This window comes from Mus musculus, chromosome 4, assembly GCF_000001635.26.
Source record: "Mus musculus strain C57BL/6J chromosome 4, GRCm38.p6 C57BL/6J".
NCBI lineage: Eukaryota > Metazoa > Chordata > Mammalia > Rodentia > Muridae > Mus > Mus musculus.
Window position 1 is genome coordinate 104,682,162 of NC_000070.6, and position 21,185 is coordinate 104,703,346.

Here is a 21,185-nt window from a genome sequence, read left to right on the forward strand (position 1 = left end):
GACACACTTCTTCCAACAAAGCCACATGTACTTCAGCAAGGCCACGCCTACTTCAACAAGACCATACCTCCTAATAGTGCCACTGTCTATAGGCCAAGCATTCAAACACATGAGTCTATGGTGACCATATTTATTCAAACCATGATAAGCATACAACCCAAGCATTCCACTGTACTGAGATAATGCACTGGAGAATTGCAATCCACCAAGTAGAAGGATCTTTCCAAGGAATGCATGCATCCAGTTTGTTTAAAAACTCCTTCCAGTAAAGACTAGGCTCATAACCAAAAATAAAAACCCTACTTCCCTCCTATACATAAGGGACAAGTTTACAAATTCTGTATGAGAACATTGTTGGGGGGATGACTGGAACACAGGCAAGCCCAGCTGAAGGCTTTCTCCACCCTGAGGAGAAGCACGGTAATGCTCGTAACTGTGATGAACACTCGAAACATTTCTAAACTCATCCAACTCTTAGAACTATGTCATTAAATGGCCATCTTAATCCTGTCTTTTGGTGGGGAGGGCCATCAGTGGAGTAAAGTTTAGAACACACTCCACAGGCTTACACAGCTACTCAGAGCCAAGACTGAAGAGCAGATGCAAGTGGAGGCTGAGCCTCAGCCTCCTCTGGAATCCCATGTAGGGGCTTGGACCTTGGGCCCCAGTAGAATGGTATAGGACACATCCAGGAAATATGATAATTTTTCTCTAATGAGAGCCTTAGTCTTCATTTAAAGCATAAGTACTATGGGGAGAGGGGTGATTTGATGCATTTATTTAATCAGTGGTTTTAATTTACTTAGTTGTGTGTTCTATTATTCAGCCTTAGGCGTGTGTTAATTGTGAAATCAAAATAAAACCTATTTTCAATTTCTATCAAATGTGTAGAATTCAAAATGAGCAAGCCCCATGCTGTTTCTCCCAACAACTCAGTTTAAACCAGCCTCGTAGACTAGTAGTTTATTGGTGCTGCATGGGTCCAGCCAAGACTCTTCCCATTGGGCCCCCACCAGTGAGAGCCAGAGAAGGGATGGCTTCAGAGAGCATCTACTTGAGAGGCAAGGTATTCAGTCTTCACTGACAAAGTTTCTGTTTCTAGAAAGAAAAGTTGCACCTGTCCCCAGAGACAGATCTGAGGCCCTGACCCATCCTGTGGTGTCTGAGCATTGAGGCCAAAAAGTCATTAACCTGCCGCCCCAGGGAGAGAGAGCACCTTGTCTACAGGAGAGGCACTTGAAGCCAGCTGAGCCGTAGTTGCATAGCCCTCGGGGACAGCAAAGTGCCAGTGACTGCCAGAAAGAGCTGCCTTAGGCTGGGGCAGAGCTGGGCGTCTAGTTTGGCCCCTCTTACCATCTACCTTTGGGTCATGGTTGGAAGGCAAGACATCTACTGTTTTTCGGACTTGACTTCTTCAATTTATAAAGTAGGTGGCTCCACCCCAACCCATGTCAATGTGAGACCGAAACACGCTTATATGGGGATATAGTACTGAGGTAGCATCCTGGAGCATAGATATCTATGTGGATCCAGATCGTGTTAGCTCCAGCCATTGATTTAAATTGCAGGGTTTTCCTGTCACTGGGCCTTAGTTTACCCACCTGTAAAATGAGTAAATAAGGTCCTAAGATCTCTCTAGGTAAGCTCTTTCCTGCTGTTTGCAACACACACCTTGCAAGAAGCAGCTCAGCCACACATGACTGGGTTCTCGTTGTAGAATTATGCTGACTCACTCAGTAGGGCAGCAAGTCCTGCCTCAGACGAAGGGGTCCATGTGTGATGATTGATGCTCCCCCAAACATAGAGGTTGCATACAACCTTCATCTTTCAAAACTCCCACTATGGCTTGAGTCATTTCCCCTCCTTTCAGAGAAGGGGAGTGAGGCTTCTGGGGTCCAGGGATCTTGCTGAGGTTGCTGAGCCTGTGAGACAGGATCTCTAAGGCAGGTCAGTCTCTCCGACCTCTGGAATAAGTACCTCTTCCTCTCAGCTCTTTTCAGCTCCATGTTTCTTGGCTCTGGGCTTCCCAATTAGGTCCTGTGTATTTTAAGTAGCTATCTAAAAGATCTCACTTGTTTTAATAGCGCTGGCCTCTTGATCTTCCCATCTGCCTATCATTAACAGGAAGGCATCATTTACGGGAATGAATATTTTATCCCATCTATTGGAAAGGCCTGTGGCCATGTTCCTCTCCTGTACTGCAGATCCACCTGGGCTCAGTGCACTTAACAAGAGATAAGCCCTCGACCCAAAGATTACCAGGCCTTCAAATCACTGCCATTAGAAGGCCTGTTTTGTTTGTGTGTGTGTGTGCGTGCGCGCTGGCAATTACTACATAGCTGATCCCGCTGCATGCATCTTACTGTTTCTACTACTGGTTCAAAGTGATCTCATTTTTATCCTGGCCCCTGTTTCTAGAAGGAAGCACACAGAGACCTGAGGCCTTGTAGCCTTTCAGTGTTTTATGCCTTTGGATGATATCCATAAATTTTGTCTCTCAGCTTCCTGGACTGTGAACTGCAGATAGTCCAGTGTGGGCTCCACACTCGGATGCTCTGATATGCCCTGTCCACAGAAGCTTCTGTGTAGCCATCCTTTTACTTTTGTATCATCATCATCATCACCACCACCACCATCATCATCAGGCACCACCTTTGATGATTCTGTCCTAACAGAAAGAGAAACTGCCTACAGAGCTCACTTTGTGGGAGAGCCCCTCAGAAAGCTGAAGCCCTGCTTTGCTGTTGTGTTCAACATGACAATGAAGAGGCTCTGAGGCAATTTGAGACATCTTTCCAAGGGGGAGCGATGCCTCCTCCTATTAATAATCATAATTGTCTCTTGTGTCACGTGCCTCAGAAAACATTAGTTCTCTTTAGAATAGCACAGGGCAATTTTACACGTGACTTACCGGTGACCTTTCTGTCATTTGGTGAGTTGAGAAGAGAAACTGAGGCTGTCATTTTCAACATAAGGGAATCCGAGTGCCAACGTCACAGGCTCTAATTCCAGTCCACAAGTGGGGCCTCTCGCTTTCTAAGTGGGTATTTTTCACTTCATTTGTTCAGAGCTTATTGTTAATCTCCCCATGTGTTAAGTATCAATTTTAAACAGTAAAGCTAGTCCTGTGTCGCCCAACACACCCCTGAATGGCCTCTCTACACATAATTACCACACTGCTGACCTGAATGTGCCCTCTGTGTGTATCACTTCAGGTGTAAGAGTCTACTTAACTTGTTCATTGAGAAGTATATATGTGGGCACCTAAGTATCTGCTGAGCACCTAGGAAACTAATAGTGACCACTGCACGGTCTCTGTCCTTAAGGATTTTATAGATAATCCCCTAGATGCTCATGTCAACCAGTAGAGGAAACTGGGGCTCAGAGAGCAACATGTCTCCTCTAAGTCACCCACCCTAGACCCAAGCCTGGGTTAGGGACCAGATCCTCACTGCTTCATCTAAAATGTTAACACTCTACATCACTGTTGTATACCTCAGTGGTCCCTTAGATGGAACAAATCACATGTGCAGAGCCAGACCTTAGCCCTCACCGGCGAATGTTTGATGAGGCAAATCTTTGCTTAATGTTTAGATATAAAAGTTCAAGGATAACTGAGTATGCGCCCTGTGCTGAGCAAGCTTACAGAGCTGTGGTCCTAGTGACACACAGACAGCACGTGCTGTCGTAGCTCCATGAGTAGAAAAAGCCTGTTTCACATTCTGCATTAGTAGCTTGTATATAGTTCCATCTCCCCCAATCCAAGGAGTTCTGCTGACTCGGGGCCGTATCTTCCATTCTCCCTGTCTGGAAAGGGCACACTCCCTGACAGAGCAGTTACTTGGGGACTTTTCTTTCATGGTGAAAGAGTAGCAGGGAAACAAAACAAACCATCCCAAACCTCCAAACCAGATTTGGTAGAGGGAGGCAGGACTGGTGAGAAGATGGCCTGGAGGAGATAAATCTTAAAGGACAAACAAGCAGATTGATACCTCACCCATGGGAGAGCCAAGTAGAAAAGTGTTTGCAATTATGCACAGTTTGGGTTTCTCCGTCGCAGGGCTTGTGCTCCATTTGCGGGGATAATTGAGAAGCAGCCGCAGTTCAACTGCGCTAAGTGCCCGTAGTGAGCGGTGAATTACAGGCAACAGAACACTCCTCACTCTGCTCAGGAAAGGGTGAGCTACTGAAAACAAAAGCGAGGGCTGGGAATTTATCGGCCCTCGTTAACAAGGACTCTCTAGGCATTCGGGGGAGGCTTCCTTCTAAATGGAGCCCAGTTATCAGGACCAAAGAAATGACATTCTCCCTTGGATACCTGCACACTGGGCTTGGGGAAGGTGATCTTCCACCCGGCCCTGCTTACTCATAGCTCTGCTTTTCTGCAAGGATGCACATGGGCCTCTGGGAACGTGGGGCATGATGTTTTATAGAGAAGGATGTGGCTGGAGCAGCAGCCTGAACAGTGTAGCAATAAACAGGGAACTGCCTGAGCGGCAGGGCCTGGCCGCCCCAATCCCTGACTGTTGGACCCTCTCTCCAGGCCTGATCTTCCTCCTCTACATCACAGAGCGGGATGGCTGTAGTTCTGAATGACTTATCCCGGTTATTCTATCGCTATTTATGGAAAATGGAATGTTTGCCTCCCTGCCAGCTCCTGGGACTTGCCTAGTGCCATGTTAACTAACTAACTAGTAATGTTAAGACTAAACATCTTATTTTGATACCCGAAAGATCTGGGTTTGGACACCACCAGGTCTGAAGTTTGGGGCAAAGTCTGAAACATCTCTGAGCCTCACTTTCTATCATTTGAGGGTAGGGTTGGCATCAGGAGTTTAAGTTAAACGGGGGTAAATATAGGAGAATTCAACATGTCAGTTCAGGTTCTTACTCAGGGATGGAATAGCTGGCTCGTCCATGTGTGGCAAGCAATCTTTTTTTTTTTAGTATCCCCCACACTGCTGTATGGAAGATTTACCCAGCAGGTATTCAAAGCGGACCTTCTGGTTATGACATACTCTATCTGCTCCTGAGGAGCATCCAGCCTGCTGGAAAGACAGTCCCACTGTCAGGACATTATAAATCCACTGCTGCTTGGTCTCTGCCGAGGAGAGCAAAGCCGTGGCAGTCTGGGGGAGGAGCAGTTAATGAGTGCTTCCAATCTGGAATGTTTCAGTGCAGAGCCCTTGATTGACACATTAGAGAAGTATTCAACACTATTAATATCACAAAATGTGTTCATATACATATGTATATGATTATGTGTGACAAAGGAGATCATCGGCCCGCCATATTTCAGTATTGTGGGGCTTCATCGTTCTTGCTCGTCTGATATCCTGTTTCTCGTTTTGCTTCTTAGCATAACCTGAGTGAGATACATTGTCGGTCAGGCAACAAAGCCAGTGGGGATGGATGACCCGCTCAGGGTGTTGCAGGCAGCAAGTAGCCCCAGGAGGCCAGATGCATGAGCAGGGGAAAGAAGTGAGGGGAGATCTGGAGGGCTGTCAGCTTAGTCGGGAACTCCTGGATCCTGGTGTCTTACATTCCCTGTCATGTGGGCCCTTCCTTTGATTGGCAGGTGGCTTATGTGAGACACCAGTAGAAAGCTGGCAGGTACTAGGGACTTGGTTTGTTTGTTTGTTTGTTTTTTTATAGCACAGAGACATGTATGCTCAACCACAAACTCTGTAGTTACATCAGAGAAAATCAAAACAGCTGAACTTCCTGTAGGATTAATCAAATGAAGTTGGGTGTTTTGTTGTTGTTGTTGTTGTTGTTCTGTTTTGGTTTTTCATTTCCACCACATGATGCTTGAGGTCCCCATAGCTATTCTTTGATTCTAAGAAAGGCTCAAGAGCAGGAATTTATTATAAGATAGTTACCCCTGTCCTGATAAAATGTTCTCAAGGGAAAGAGATTGGCTTGAGGCCTTCACAGCTAACACCACTCCTCGGGGCTGCGTCCTGGATCTGTCTTAGGGGCCATCTCACGGACAGTCAAACATGCAGACATGATTTACTGAGTTGAAAGTGGAGCACCAAGCCAGATGATGGTGGCACAAACCTTTAATCCCACCACTTGGGAGGCAGAGACAGGGGAATCTATGAGTTCACCGCCAACCTTGTCTACAGGGCAAGGTCCAGGCCATCCAGGGCTACATAGAGAAAAAGAACGAAAGTGGAACCCCAGTGTTTTGACTGTTGAATTTGATTTCTCTCTAGGTTCCCACCAGCCAAAAGAAGGAAGGTGTTTATGATGTGCCAAAAAGTCAACCTGTAAGTGTAAGTACATGTGCCTCTGCAGCGGCCCAATTCACGCAGAGGCTGCACCTGACGGGGCCGCCTCTTCCAGAATTAGTCTTACATATGGCTGCTCATGAATATGGGGACAGATACTTAAGGGAAGAATGGTACAGATGAGCAAGGGGCCAATCGGGACAAAGGACTGTTCCTCTTGTTCCTGTGAGTAGAGAGGGATGGGGTTGGATAATACAAACAGCTCTGCCTGAGGGGGCTCAAGGTCCCAGGTATTCCAGAATAAAGGGCTCCAACCACAGCTTTATAGTACATGGTCAAGTATAGAACACTGTTGGTTTTTTTTTCTACCCATCCAATCTGAAAATGGTTGAGACATTTCAAAGGAACTAAAACATAAAGGGCTGGTCCAGGCCTTTGAGGTATGTAAGAACACACACCATTAGCAGAGACTTACAGAAAAGGCCCTGTTTAGCAGGCTTGCAGAGACACTGGCAGGAGGGTGGGGCCGTGGTAAGGACAATATCCAGTGTATCTGGACCCCATCTGCTGGAGGGTCTCCCAGGAATCTGAACCAGAAAGGAAAATTGAGCTCTACCCTGGCACTGAAGGTAAACTCATATTCCTAATGCCAGGAGCATTGAGGGCTGGCCTGCTCTTTGGGTTTCAATTGGCCCAACCCCCATTACAGTTTCCTTCAGCTCGGTTTGGGCCTGGATTGACTCACTTGCCCCTGACAGGTTTAGATATGCGAGGAAACACGCTCTATTTGCTGCCCTAGTTCTTCTGATTTTATTAGCCATTCTGGTCACACCCTCTCCATGCTTAATAGCTCCAAGGGGAAAAAAACCTAAGCCTCTTAGCCTGGCAGACAGGCTGTCTAAAGGGCTCCTTTGGCTCACAAGTCTCTTGCCCCTCTTCTGGCCCAGCTCTCCAGACCCTGCCTTCTTCCTGCTCTGTCTGCTGCCTGATATTCCTTTATCCAATTATCAGGGAGACATGGGTTTCTGCTCTGATCACCCCTATCTTTGTGGCACTGTAACACTTATTCCCCTATGAATAGCATGTCTTCCCCAACACCTCCATGAGTCTCCTGAGGTTCTTGTATTACCAAAAGGTGAACCCTGGTAGTTGGATGCCAGGCTGGAAGTGAGCTTAGAAATATTTAATGAAAGACAATTGACTCTATCCCTTGGAAGGAATCTATGAGAATTCCTAGTTCTTCTACTTAAAGGGATTCCCCGTTTGTCAGCATCCTAAAAGGTTGTTACCTAAAGATAGGAGAAGTTTTGTGTGGAAGGCACATGGATGGATTGCATTGGCTGCTTGATTGCTGTTTCTGAAGACCTAGACGTACCCAGTGGGCTAACAAATTTCTACATTTTCAAAGGCCTGAGAGAAGCAGGAGGCGTAAGGCTTGGGCTGTAGCTTACAGACATAAACACAGACATTTAGCTCCTGCTCCTGCCTACCTCGCAAGCTTTGGTAGAGTTTCTACAACCCTTGGTCCAAGGTTTTTCAACTACCCAAAGGAGTTACTGACTTGAAGAGAAGATAGTATGTGTCTTGGAATGCTAGTCTCAGTTATGTCGACCTCAAAGAGATGCGTGAATTCCCTTCGGGCCCTCTGCTCTGCTGTCTGGATGCCCTGCAAGCTTTGGCATAAAGTCTCGCCCCTCTGACAATGTGTTTTTTCCTGAGGGCAGCTCTCTGCTGTGAGAACCCTTTCCGTAATTACCCAGGCTGCCCCATTTGTTTGTTGTCCTCATCCAGAAAGAGATAGGAGGCAGAGGGAACCCTGCTTGTGCACCTGAGGTAGGTATGAGAGAGCTGTGAGGCTACAACCGCACATCTCCCACATGAAGGCCAACTGCTCATCACCCTGTGTTGCTGTGACAAGCAATGCTTGAGCTGACAGTTTTGACTAATCTGGGGACAGTCAACTTCTCAAATTGTGTGTGCACCTCCTTTGGGAAGCCCTCTTTACCTCAGGCAGGGGTACTGGCCTTTCTGTGGGCTTTTGTGCTTCTCTTTGCAACGATAACAGTGAGTGTTGTTTTCTTCTTAATTTGTCTACTCGAGCCACTGGCTTTTGTGTGCCCCAAAAGCATTCAGAGAGATTATAGCTGCTGTGCCTAAAGTTTAGCTGTCTTCGAGCATGGAGGTAATGTCCCATGTTGAGACAGAGATCTGGGTTTGAGTCCTGGCTTCATTACTTCTTTTGTGAGGTTGCCTGGGCCCTTCTCTTTCATCTTCTTGTGTTTTTAATGGCAATAGAAAATCGTGACCATTGGATTCTCAGAGTTGATATCAAGCACTCAGTATACAGCATCTATGGATAGAACTGAATACATTTGCTTTAAATTACTTGTGTGCCCATGGAGGATGGAGATGATGCCCCATCGGTGACCTGACTGCTAGAGCGCATTAGCACAGAATAGCTGCCCTGCAGGTGTGTGAGAGCGAGTGAATGAATACAACTGAAAATGAATGACTGGGTAAAGAGTGAATGTCTCTGGGGTAAAGAGAGAATGTCTCTGGATCCAAAGCTTATGTCTTCAGTTCTTTTTTCCCCCTATAGCAGGATCTCAGATGCAGACAGTGTTCATTCACTGTTGTAGCAGCCCCTTGCCCAGCCGCACCCTGCACTTTGCCTTCAACAGCTTGTGCCCTGTTCTGCCTCCAACCTTCATAAATATGTTTGTGGGGTTTTTTTTTCCTTCATAGCTTGGAACACCAAGCTGACAGATGGCCTTCTGAACACACACATGGAAACACACACGCACATGCACGCACGCACACCTGCACCTCTCTCCTCCCACATCAGCAGCTCTGCCGCAGTCAAAGCCAAAACATTTTGCTGACTTGGCGAAGTTATTTTGGGGTTTTGTTTTTGTGTTCTGCTGCCTAGGGGTGGGCCCAGAGCGGCAGTCTCATGGAAACTGTTTAGAGTCATTACAGTGCTTAACATTTTCTGAAGAGAAACCAGTACATAATAAAATAGTGAGGAGATGGCCTGACAGAATTAAGAATCTGCATAGGCTTTCGACCCAAAATACCTTGGAGTCATTTATATGTCATAAAGAAGGCTAGAGAAAGGATAAAGGTCCATTGATTATACTACATACTCATCTGAAGACCACTATAATTCTTGCATTTTTAAGAGCGAATCAATATATCTCTTACCTATTTTTAGATCATCTAGAATTAAAAATAGTAATTGCACATTTTAATTTTAAACCTCATTTAGCTGTAATCTTTCCTTCAAAAAAGTAGAAGTTTATATGGTAATATAACATATGAACAAGGTAAAAGGAGACATGAAGACCTTGTACTCCAGCCAGTCAGTTGCCTGTACAGCCATGGTAGCTCTTGAGGCTTACCTGTCTCCTCAACAGAGCAAAGACAGGATAGCATACATTTCCAAGCTGGTGTTTTCAGGAGCATTGGCCAATGAGATGTTCATCAGTGATTCCAAAAATCGAACTGTTAATGTTTTCAGGTGTTTAATACATTTAAAAATATACTATGAATGTTAATGTGTTCTTATGCATGAATATGTAATAAGAATGTATTTTGAGTTATGAATATATATTACATAAATTGAGTATTTCTCCATTTTCTTTGACCTGAATACTCTTTTTAATGTAACCTCAAATACATCTCAAATGGAGACTCATTCCATTAAAGACTTGCTGAGCAAGAGGTATGGAAGACATCAGGTACATGCACGGTACTAACACAAAACCCACCTACTCAGAAAACTCAGGGGTAAGCACCACTGTTCTTCACTACTTACAGGGTTCCTTGTCTTATGTGACTTAGGTTACCTGTGTGTCAAGAGGCAGCCTATCTCTGCTGAGCCAGCTCACAGATTGGGGGTTTGGTTAGCTATGGTACAGGTTGGCCTCAGGAAAGGCAAAAGCAGTCTCTTCCATGTAATGTCTCCTCTTACAACAGGTCAGTGTCACCTTGTGGTGACAAAGGTTTCCAGAGTATGAGCAGAGACACCCAGGACCTCTGAGACTAAGGCATTCTTCAGCCAAAGTCATTCAAGTCTATCCTAGATTCACATCTAGAAAATAGGCTGAACGTTTGGGTAGATATTGTAGATTTAGTGCAAAGGCTAATAAATGCATGGAGAGTGCATGAGAGGGTATCTCATGCAATCCATTTATTTCAGTTGACATGTGAAATCACTACTGAATTATAATAATCAAGTTGAAAAATATTTGCTTCCTCAATACTGCTTTCTTTTCATGTTGCCTTGCCTATATTTTGCCATTATCTGGGGTGATTTCTGATTGTTCACTCTGTAGGCTGGCCCATTGGGTACCCTAGTCTCCCAACCTAGAGCCCTCAGCCATTGAGACAGCCTAGGTGATCAGACTCTCGGCGCCCTCCTTTCTCTCACCACCAACCTCCATCTTCCCCTCCCACCTCACTAGTCATGCTACAAACATTCTTGCTTTGAGATTCAAGACTCAGTTAAAATATTTTCTCTGCAACTGGAATCCCTAAGAAACTGCTGTTTTGAATTCACTTGTATAGAGCTTGTAATGACGTTTTTATCATTGTTAGAGAGCAGAATCCTGTGACTGGAAGCATGGCCTTTGTGATTGGGGGCACTTGGATTGGAGTTCAGCCTCAACGTTCATTCCCGAGCTTTGTGACTTTGGCTGTTGTATTAGCTCTTCTCAGTCTCAATTTGTTCTTCTGAAGATGAAGCGTAATGCTGGTGCCTTTCTTAGTGGGTTTGTCAGAGGATGCTGTGAGCTAGTCTCCATCAGCACAGAGCCCAGTGAGGATTCAGAAGTCATGAGCTGTCTGTCATTCCATTGCTTTTACCTAATTATCTGTGAACTGCCAGGGGACAGGAATCATATCCTCTCTCTGAAGGAACACTTTCTGGGATTTCTGGTCTCCTTGAGATGTTGATGGTACTATTGTGACACATGCACACCAGTCAAGGTCTGTGGGTCTTGAAGGTGACATGAGCCCACCTCCACTGTCCCAGAAACCCATGGAGCAGCTCAGCACCACATGTGTCAGTGGCAATGGCCTTGACACCAGAAACATCAAATGAACCAGAGATGCCAGAGTTGGGGGAATTATTAGAATGTATTGTTTCTCAATGCCTAACCCCTGCTCCGCCTTGCTTAAGACTCAGTTGCTTAAGAAAGCTTGTTGCCTGCTTCCTCCTGCTCAGTTACTTATCCATATATCCACCTCTGTCTCCACCTGATTCATAACTTAGCTCAGTTTAACTTAGCCCTGATTTCGTTCCTTTGCATGCTTATTTTACCATGAGTCTGGGCTGTCCTTCTAGCAGATTTTTTTCTTAGGGTTGTCCTGCGTGCACGCACACACACACACACACACACACACACACACACACACACACACGTGTGCGCGCGCGCGCGCGCGCGCGAGCGCCATTTCCTGGGAATTCTAAACCAAAATAATCCTTAATCCCACCCTCACTTAGAAATATACACTTTATCTCTTTTCCTGGTTTGGACAGTAGGAAGCTTTGCACAGGGGGGGGGGGGGGCTAATCTCTTTTGTAATCTTAAATTCACAGGTGTATTTTTATGGAAAGGTCTTGCAATGCCAAGGGCGTACATGCTTGGTGATGATGGGAAGTTAGCTGTGGAGAGACAGGGAGATTTTAGGATGGAAATTATAACTTGAGCAAAGCTCTGTAGATGAACAGGATCAGAACAAACCCCAGGCATAATGCCAGCCCCTTGGCGACTGATTAGATCGCAGAGTATTTTGACGCCCGGGTCCATATTGACCTTACCTAGCAGCACCCTGGGCTGATGGACTCATCAACTCCCGTATCGAAGAGCGAAGAACACAGACATTCTTTTATCTGCCAGCTCATAATGCTGGAATGCTTTCAGCCAGATATCCTGGCCTTTGGAGTGACTATCAGGCACGTGCAGTCCTGAGTGGAGACACAGGCTGCTCAGTGTGGCATTACTGCATTTATTATTGAAAGCTTTATGCACCGTATTAGCCTTTGAGACTGATTTAGTTCCCAGTGTGCGTGTGCGGCTGCTGGGCTGAGAGGTGCACTCAGGCGCCTGAGTACCTGTTTGAGACCCTGTGACACCAAGGAGGATGAGACTTCCCCTCTGCACTCGGCTGTTTCAATGACACAGACCCAGCTTAGATAAGATAATGGTGCCTTTCTTCTCCATGGTCCTCATACCCTTTGTAACATTTTTATGCCTGAAAAAGAAGGGGGGGATCTTTAATCCTTGTAATTGCCCCCACTTAAAACTCTTATATAGTAAGTAGTATTAGGCATAAAAGACTTTCTGATTATCAGTAATAATTGTGCATTCTGTCAGAATCTGCTTTCCCTGCCCCGCCTTCAAAAATCAGCCTCACTAGAGATTCTTTAAGAGTCTCGGCATGATGGCGAGTAAGATGGTCAAATTGATACCTTGGATGGGACGTTAGTTGCCTTGAAGTGAAACATGGATTTAGAACCGAAGGAATAATCAGATGCCTCCCCAAAGTTCTTCCTTCGGTTGAGATCTTTCTATTTCTTCGACTTCCTGAGCTGTTTCTCCCCCTCTGTGTAATGAAAGCACTGACCGTCATCTTCTGACACCTGGAACCCTGGGAGGCTCAATGCATGCGAAATCACTATCTTCAAATAGGATAGAGCTGCTTGCAAGAGACCCTAGAGAAGTCAGTACCGAGAAGGGTGCAGTTAGCAGTAGCCACTGTCTGGATTGGGTATTTTTCTACATTCTCGGCTTCTTACTCAAGAATAAAACAAAGGTATACAAAGATTGCCAAGTGGCAAGGAAATTGTATTCAGATGTAGCAACAGCGCAGATTAAAGAAGAATCCACTGTCAAAATAGACAGTGGACCATATGAGTGACAAGACACAGGAGCCCTGATTTCTATGTAGGGCTTCCTTTTATAAGGTACAAAAAAAGGGATTGGTTACTAAGAAGTGTGGTTTGGGGGTGATCTATTTTGCACAGTACATAGGCATAAGAAGGTGAATAGGATTTTTTTTTTTTTTTTGCCAAACATTCACTTTGAGGACACAGTTTACCTTATATATACACATGTGTGCACACACACCCGCACATGCACAGAGAGACACACTCACACACACACACACAACCAATTTATCCCAGACTTGCTGCTTTCCTACCCTCCATACCAAGACACGGCCTGAGTAAGACTGACTAGGATCTCAGTTTGATGGCCGTTAAGGCAAGGAGACTCATTCTGTTGTTCAGAGGGAGGTATGTGGGAAGCCTGATGCAGGGGGTGGAGGGCCTAGGTTTCTAACAGGCTGCTAAAAGTGCAGTGTTTAGAGTGAGGCATGTGCATAGCATATGCACATACGCTCAGCCTGCTAAGTACGTTATTACAGGAGGCATGTGTGCATAGCCCAGACCAGAGTCCCAGGTCGCTAAGCTACTCCTGATGCTTGCTGCATCGATTGATCTTTATTGCTTCTATTTATGACCAAGAGATGAGACACCAGTGACATGACAAGAGACGGTAAAGGTGGGCTCAAGACAAGGAGCTTTTAAACCATCAGAGCTGATGTCCAGAGGGCGAGGCAGCGCTACTGAGTGGACAGCCCACTTCTCCTAAGATATTGGAGCAACATAAATGGTTCCTCATCACTTGTCTTGTGAAGGGTTCAAAATTACTCACCTATTTATGTTCCATTTGCTCCCATGTCTGTCTATAGTGGGCAGTGTTTATCCTTTAAGCTTCTCCTAATGCCTCCACTGCCAAATCAGATATCATTGAGGCCTACTCTAGTTCCTTTATCTCCCTGGCTCATAGGGGCACACTCTGAGGCACTCAGCAGTGAATGATGGGTTTGTCCTGGGAAGTTAGTGCGTTAGATGTGAAGCAGTTTATCAGGTGCTAATCAAGTCAATTCCCTGAGCAAGCTTCCACCATGGAACAGCTATCTAGAAAACACAGTCCTTCCTAGTTTCCTTCAAGAAAGCCTGAGATCTGGGCAGTAGATCTGTATAGCCTGAAAAGGGAGCCACACTGGAAGTGATAAACATCCCAGTAATGGGATTTGACATTCAACCTGCAATTCAGTGCCTTCCTTGGTTTTATGGTGCCAGGCACTAACCAGATGTACTAGGAATTTAAGGCTAATTTAGCTGTGAAAATAGTAGCTAGAATTTACAGAGCATCTGTTATATACTGTGGGCAGCCTGGGCTCTGGATTTCATTTGTCACTCTCCCTTATCATGGGCTTTGGTAGTGCATGCACTTGCGACATACATAAAATGGGACATCAGGGCTCCATCACCCACACTCACAGAACTGGTAAATGACAGAGTCAGGAATGGAACCCTAGTGTGTGTGACTCAGGCAGCCACACAACTTTCATTGAAACATACTATGTGTTTGTCAGTTTTATTCTTTTTCTAGATGAGCCCATGAAGGCGGAGAGAATTATTCCGTTGTTCAGAGAGGGGTATGTGGGAAGCCTCATGCAGGGGGTGGAGGGCCTAGGTTTCTAACAGGCTGCTAAAATGCCATGTTTGGAGTGAGGTGAGTGCATAGTATGGGCAGCTTAGGGTCTCAGGCTGCTAAGTGCATTATGTAGTCTAAGACTTAAGAACCACCTGAGTCCAAGGAACTCCCGATCTTGAACCATGTACTTTTGAAGTGTGGGGGAAAAGGTTCTGTGTTCTCCTACTCACTTTGTAAGGTGTTGGTAATCAAACCAAGGCCTCTATCATATTAGGCTAGCACTCTACCCTCTGAGCTCCTCCCTGGTACAAATCAGTACCGCAGTCCCAGGACCTCACATCTGTCTCCTAACCTCCTTTGTTTCTAGTATGTTTATAAATATTAATCTTGCCTCCTGGGGCCTAGCATTCTGGGCTGGCTTCAAACGTCCCTTTCCTCATTTAGACAGAGTTTCAGATGAGGAGATCCTGTTTGTTACGTTTACTCCTGCACCTTCGCTCTGCCAAGCAGACTGTTGTCGTCTCCTGATGTTAAGGAGACATCTGTAGATGCCAAGGAACAAATCCTACTGGGAGTAGCCCCACTTCTGAGGATCAGGAAAATCCTCACTTTGCCACAGTGGCCTCTTCCACTCCACACACTGAGCATCTCTATATGAGGCCCCTGTGCCCCGGCAGCCGGTGTCTGTCTGGCTCTCCCTGCTTGAAGGTTTAATTCCACTTCTCGGCTACAAATGTGGGAAGAGTCAATCCATAAAAGTGAAGAATTGCAAGAATTCTCTTGACAACTATTTTCTACTCCCCCCCTGCAACTCCCGTCTTTTATGGCAAATAAATTTTCATTCACAATTCGCCAGTTGGTTTTTCCTTTAGTTGGAAATCTGGATCAAGATGTTGCATAATTGGATTAAATCTAGTCTGAACATTTGTCAGTTTCACTTCCTCATTAAGCACCACATTGTACAGAAATTATAATTATTGCAAGGCAGTTAACAGAGATGTCACACAAGAGAAGGAACCAAAGGAGGGAAGGGAAGCCGAACCCATGCCTTTCCAGGCAGGAAGGGGAAGGTGGCCCCTTCAGATGTCCCTTAGTACTTCCTTTTAGACTTGCTTACAAAAGTTGTCCTGAAGCAGAATCCTGAGTCCCCATGGATTAGAATGAGGCTTGTGATTGAAACTCGCCCAAAATCCAAATTCCTCCCATACAGTTGTGTTAGATGTGGGGGAAAAAAATCTCTATTGGTTTTGCACTTGTAACACCCCACTGACCTTTCTTTCCTATTCTCAGAGCCGAGGACTCTTACCAGATTATGAGGCTTCTTTAATAATCGATCGATCTATCTATCTATCTCTCCTCTCTCTCTCCCTATCACTCTTTCCCTCCCTCCTTCTCTCCCTCCTTCTCTGGCATTTTCAAAACAGTTTCTCTGTGTAGCACTGGTAGTCCAGAAACTAGTTCTATAGACTAGGCTGGCCTTGAACTCACAGAGAACCTCCTGCCTCTGCCCTCTGCCCCCTGCCCCCTGCCCCCTGCCCCCTACCCCCTACCCTCTGCCCCCTACCCTCTGCCCCCTACCCCCTGCCCTCTGCCCCCTACACTCTGCCCCCTACCCCCTGCCCCCTGCCCCCTGCCCCTGCAGTGCTGGGATTAAAGGCGTGTGCCATGACCACTCGACTTAATGAGCTCTCTTAGAATCTCATTCATTCTTTCATTCATTTAGTGAGCAAATGTTTATTATGACCCTTCTACCTTTGAGACAATAGTTTGTTTTCTATCAGCATAGAGATAAAAAAAAAAAAAGATAGGTCAATGAAGAATCTTGGCAGTTAGAGAAGACCGGGCATAGAAAATAATGATTATTAATACAAATAACCGAGGCCACAAGAAGCAATGTACAAGAAGCCACAGGAGGATGGTAGAAGGCAGAAAGCTCTGACCGAGGGAGTGGAACGAAGGCCTCTGCCAGGACGTGCACGTGTGCTGGGGTCTTGGAGAACAGAGGAGTTTGTCATTGGGGAAACAGGAGCAGATTTAAGAAAGAGAGAGCTGAATATTCCAGAGTACTGGAATGGGAGAAGAAAAGTCTAGCATATCTCAGAAACTGATGGGTCCCCTCAAATGGACAGGCCAGAGTGTTTCCATGGAAGCAAAGGACAGGGACACCCAAGGAAGCTTGCCCTAGCAAGCAAAGGTCCTGAGTAAGCCGGGGGATTGGGATGCGTCAAGATGATTCTGGTGCTTTCTGGTCACAGTTAGACCTGTGTTTCCCGGTGCCTGTCTGGTGGCCTGTGGCAGGTGGCTTAGCAGGTGGGGAGACCATTAAAGTGCTAATACAATGATCTAGGTGCGACCAGCAAGAGACTCGGGGAAACATGCCAGGCGGCTTAATTGAGAGGATTTATTGAGTGGAGCTAGTTGCAAGTTACTAGAAGAGCAGAAAAGCCTAGCTGAACAAGGCCATTGGATAACCCAGATTAGTAATAGTTAGAAAGGGCCAGGGCAAAGGAAGAAGTGGACTTCTCAAAGCCTGAGACCAGAGGCTGCCCACAGAGAGAGGGAGGAGCTGTCTGTGGAGGCCAACAGCTCCATGGATACTCAGCCACGCATAGTCACTGTGGCAGACACCTGGGCAGTGTGCAGTCTCCACCTGCTCGCTCCCTCCTACTGATCAACCTAGGTGGAAACTCATTGTCAAAGGACTGAGCAGATATGTCTATATAGACACACACACAGAGTTTCCTGTACAATATAGAATAGAGAAAGGGCAAAATTAATTCTCAGGGCAAAGAGGCCACAGCATAGGCAAGTGACTACCTCTGTGAATTCCACGTAGGAATAAGACTGGAGAGGAAAGAGCTAAGTTGGTTGGGTGGAGTAGTGAGTAGATCTGGAAAACCATCCAGAGCCTGTGCTACACTTGAGATAATGAGCTTTGGGAACTGGAGTAATGGGGCGAATAGGACCAGGTGCCCCCCTTCCCTTTGAGGTTTGTCACTTCAGAACACCCAGATCTGTGTCTCTAAATAAACCTATGCTAACTCATGTATTAGTCTTACCAACAGCTGTTTCCACATTCTAGCCAAAGACAGTAAGCAGTAAGGCCATGCGTCTTTCTAAGTGACTCCCATTTGAGTTGTATAAAGTTCTTCTAGCTTTGAGTGAAGTCTAGCTTTCTTTCTCAAGGTAGAAAACATTGATTGAGTTAATAAAGAGTGGAGTCCAGCAGGGTTTTAGGCAGCCCACTGTTGAATCATGCCTGAAACTCGTTTTTTGACAAATGGCAATGTTCTTGAAAGAAGTTGAGTGTCGCCTGTGTAGCTGCCTAGTATCATGTTTTCAGAGTTGTGCACTGGAAAACGACGTCTGTATAAAACAATGGCTACTCCACTCCTCTGCTGAAATGCCTGCCCCTGGATCCCAGTGATCTTTAGACTCTTTGTAAAATCCAGAAGGCTTTGTTGGTATGACCCCCACTAAGCAGGATGCTATTGAGGCAGGTCAAATGGGAGAGATGGCTGAGGCTAAGTTGGACCTTCAGGACTTTCTCAGTAGGAGTACACTGTCTGAAGGATATATACTCTAAAGTATAGAAGGTTCTAGAAGGAAGGAGATGGAGAGATAATAGTCTGGAAGCCATTGCTCAGAGGGTCCTGCTCACTGATTCTATAGATGGAAGTGGGAAGGTAGAAGCAGAGGTCCGTCACAGTATTTCCTAGCTCAAACTTGGATTTCTTTTTATAAGTTGGAAGGCTGTGACAACAGAGAGACCAGGAAGCTGAGAGTAAATCAGGACCTTCTATTTCTTAGGTGTACAACTCTCAGAAAATTCCTGGATTTTCTAGTGACCAGTTGACACAACACACAGAGCCACTTCCTTGTGTTATTGTGGAGATAGAATAAGAGAAACTGTGCCATTACAGTAGTGTTGTGTCATAAACTAGGTAGAAGTGGTAGGAGAGAAAGGAATGCAGCTGAGTGTGAACTCTGCATCCAAGCTAGCTGGGCTTCAGTTTGTATCCCTCAGTTACCAGCTGTGCCGACTCTGACTTCCCTTTGCCTCGGTGTGTTCACCTGTAAGGCATGGATAATGACTGGGGCACCTGCCTCGCAGAGTTTTTGAGTTTTAAATAAATAATTCATATTAGACATTTATAACCATGCCTGGTGCAGAGTAAATGCTCAGTAAACAGTGGTCATAATTATTATTGTGAGCCATTATGTTGACTCTAATCAGGGCTTGAAGACGTGAGCATGAGTGACTCCTGCCTCGGTTGCTAGGCAGCTAGGGTGGGTGTAGAGAGCCCTAGGCTATGGCATCCCTAGTCAGCTTTACTGACAACCCAGGATGACACTGAGCCTGCAGTTGTGACCCATGGACAGCTATTGGGGTTGTTGTGGCATCCACTTGAGCTGCCAGAGCAAAGCACCAGAGGCAGGGTGGTGGCCTAAGCAATAGAAGCAACTGTGTTTACAACTGTGCAGGCTGCAGAGTCCCAGATCAAGATGAAAACCGTCCCTACATTGTAGATTGCATCCTACCATGGCCTGTGCTTGATAGCAAGGGAAGAGGAGGCAGGGAGAGAGGGAGAAGGAGAGAAAGTCATATTGAAAGCTAAGATGTTAGCCCATTAGTCTGGGTAGGAAAAGACATAATCAGTAATTCATGGCAAGCACATTAGTTAAATTTGTTGTTGTGATAAAACTTCATGATCAAAAGTAACTTGTGGAAGAGTTTATTTTGGTTTACACTTGCAGAGGCATAAGAGTCTGTCACGGCAGAGAGGCATAACGGCAAGTAAACGACATGCCATCAGGAGCAGGACACAGACATCACAGGTCCTCTGCAAGAAGGCAGAGAGAGCAAACTGGAAGTAGGGTGGGGTTATATAAGCCCAAAAGCCTACCACTGATGCTATAGGTACACATCCCCCAGCAAAGATGCACTTCTAAACTTACCAAAAACTGGACCTCCAACTAGGGACCAGTTTCTCAAATACCAGACAGAGTTCTTGGAAGCCAGTTTTCAAGCCCCCCGCAGCAGGGATAACAAACAAGTATCAATAACAAATATTAAGCACCTCACTGGGCTAGACACCATGCAATGTTATCTCAAAATTGTCCCAAAGTACTATAACAGTGGGTGTCCTCAAGACCCAGTGGGGTGCTGAGGAAGAGAGGCATTAGGTCAATCAAATCGCTGAGTACAGTCAGAAGAAGCAGAGCTAAGTTGTCTCTCTCACCCACCTCTTTGACCCTAAAGTTAGGGTGACCTAGTTTATCCTCCAAACTGGCCCACTTCCAAAAGGAAAGGGGAGAAGTGCCGCTATTAACAATTATATCAAGACAACAGGCATAAGCAAGGTCTGCCTTAAACAAGCCAGGGTCTGGGGCTGCCCTACCCCAAACTGATTTATTTTCCTGCTGGACCACATGGCCTCTAAAATGAAAACGCTTGAGCCCCAAAAGCCGGAGATTCCTGGCCATCTTGCTCCTGCTGCTTTTTTGTGGGTGGCACTTCCTGTGCAGAAGGAAGGACAGTAAGTCTTCCGTGCACAGGTGTCCTGTGCGCCTGCTCCTTCTGTGGTATTCATCAAATGACTAGAAGATCTGTGCGTGGGGTATCTGTTAACTGCTGCCGCCGCCGCTGTGAATCCGTCATTATTCCTCTAATACAGATCATTAACATTCACAGAATCTTAACTACAGCATCTTAACGAGCAAAGCCGTAATATACAGCTTCCTCATAAATATCCATCGGTGCTGACGCGCCTTCTCTCGCCATACAGTAATTCCGCTGCTCTGGATAAATCATCCCATTGTGCTCCTTTCTTTCCCCCTAACTGCCGTTATTAGTGGTTACAGAAGAGTAATGAACAAACTCTTGTCAAAGAAGAAAGAACAAGAGCTAAATGAAGGATCTTGAGGTCGGAGAATATATATATATGTCAGAGGCAGGCCCAACTGAGAAAGCACGAAGCTCATCTTCTGTAGCAGCTCCGAAAGGAAACAAGAAGCCAGCGTTTGCTGGAGTCCTTGCCGGGTCGGTGCTGTGCTCAGCACTCCACAGTTCCCTCTTCGTGTGGTTCTGAAGACTGCATGGCAGGGCTATGCAGTGTTCAAACCAACACTTCCTGCCCTGCCTCCATAGATAGGATATAGCATGTGTGTTTTTCTAAGAGACCTCCAAAGTCCCCACAAGGGACTCTAATCCTCCATGAGTTTATGCAGTTTAATTAACATGGCAACTATTTTGTCCATGTTATACATAAAAAGGCTGAGACCAAGATGCCAACAGTAGTGGGCAACAGTCTGTCTCTAGAAGGTCTCCTATGATGGACACCCACACTCACTTTTTGTGACACATTATCCAGTTCTGCTTATACTTCTGTGAGCTTCCCATCGCTTTCTCTCCTGTGAGGTAGCATTGTTGTTGTCC

The 21,185-nt window shown here is 45.8% G+C and overlaps 1 protein-coding gene across 27 annotated transcripts in view; it reads left to right on the forward strand.

The window, feature by feature from the left end:
- The window catches only part of Dab1 (disabled 1), a 1,125,345-nt gene that overhangs the window by 1,062,662 nt on the left and 41,498 nt on the right, over positions 1 to 21,185 (forward strand). For 21 of the 27 annotated variants that reach the window (NR_104385.1, NM_001369049.1, NM_001369047.1 and 18 more), the window contains one exon: positions 6,222 to 6,281. Coding sequence is in view for 26 of the 27 variants with exons in the window: in NM_001369049.1 (NP_001355978.1) it covers positions 6,222 to 6,281 (60 nt within the window). In the remaining variant the exon portion in view is untranslated. The remainder of the gene's footprint in view (positions 1 to 6,221; positions 6,282 to 21,185) is intronic. The other 6 variants (XM_030253172.1, XM_030253167.1, XM_030253176.1 and 3 more) reach the window with 1 other exon arrangement.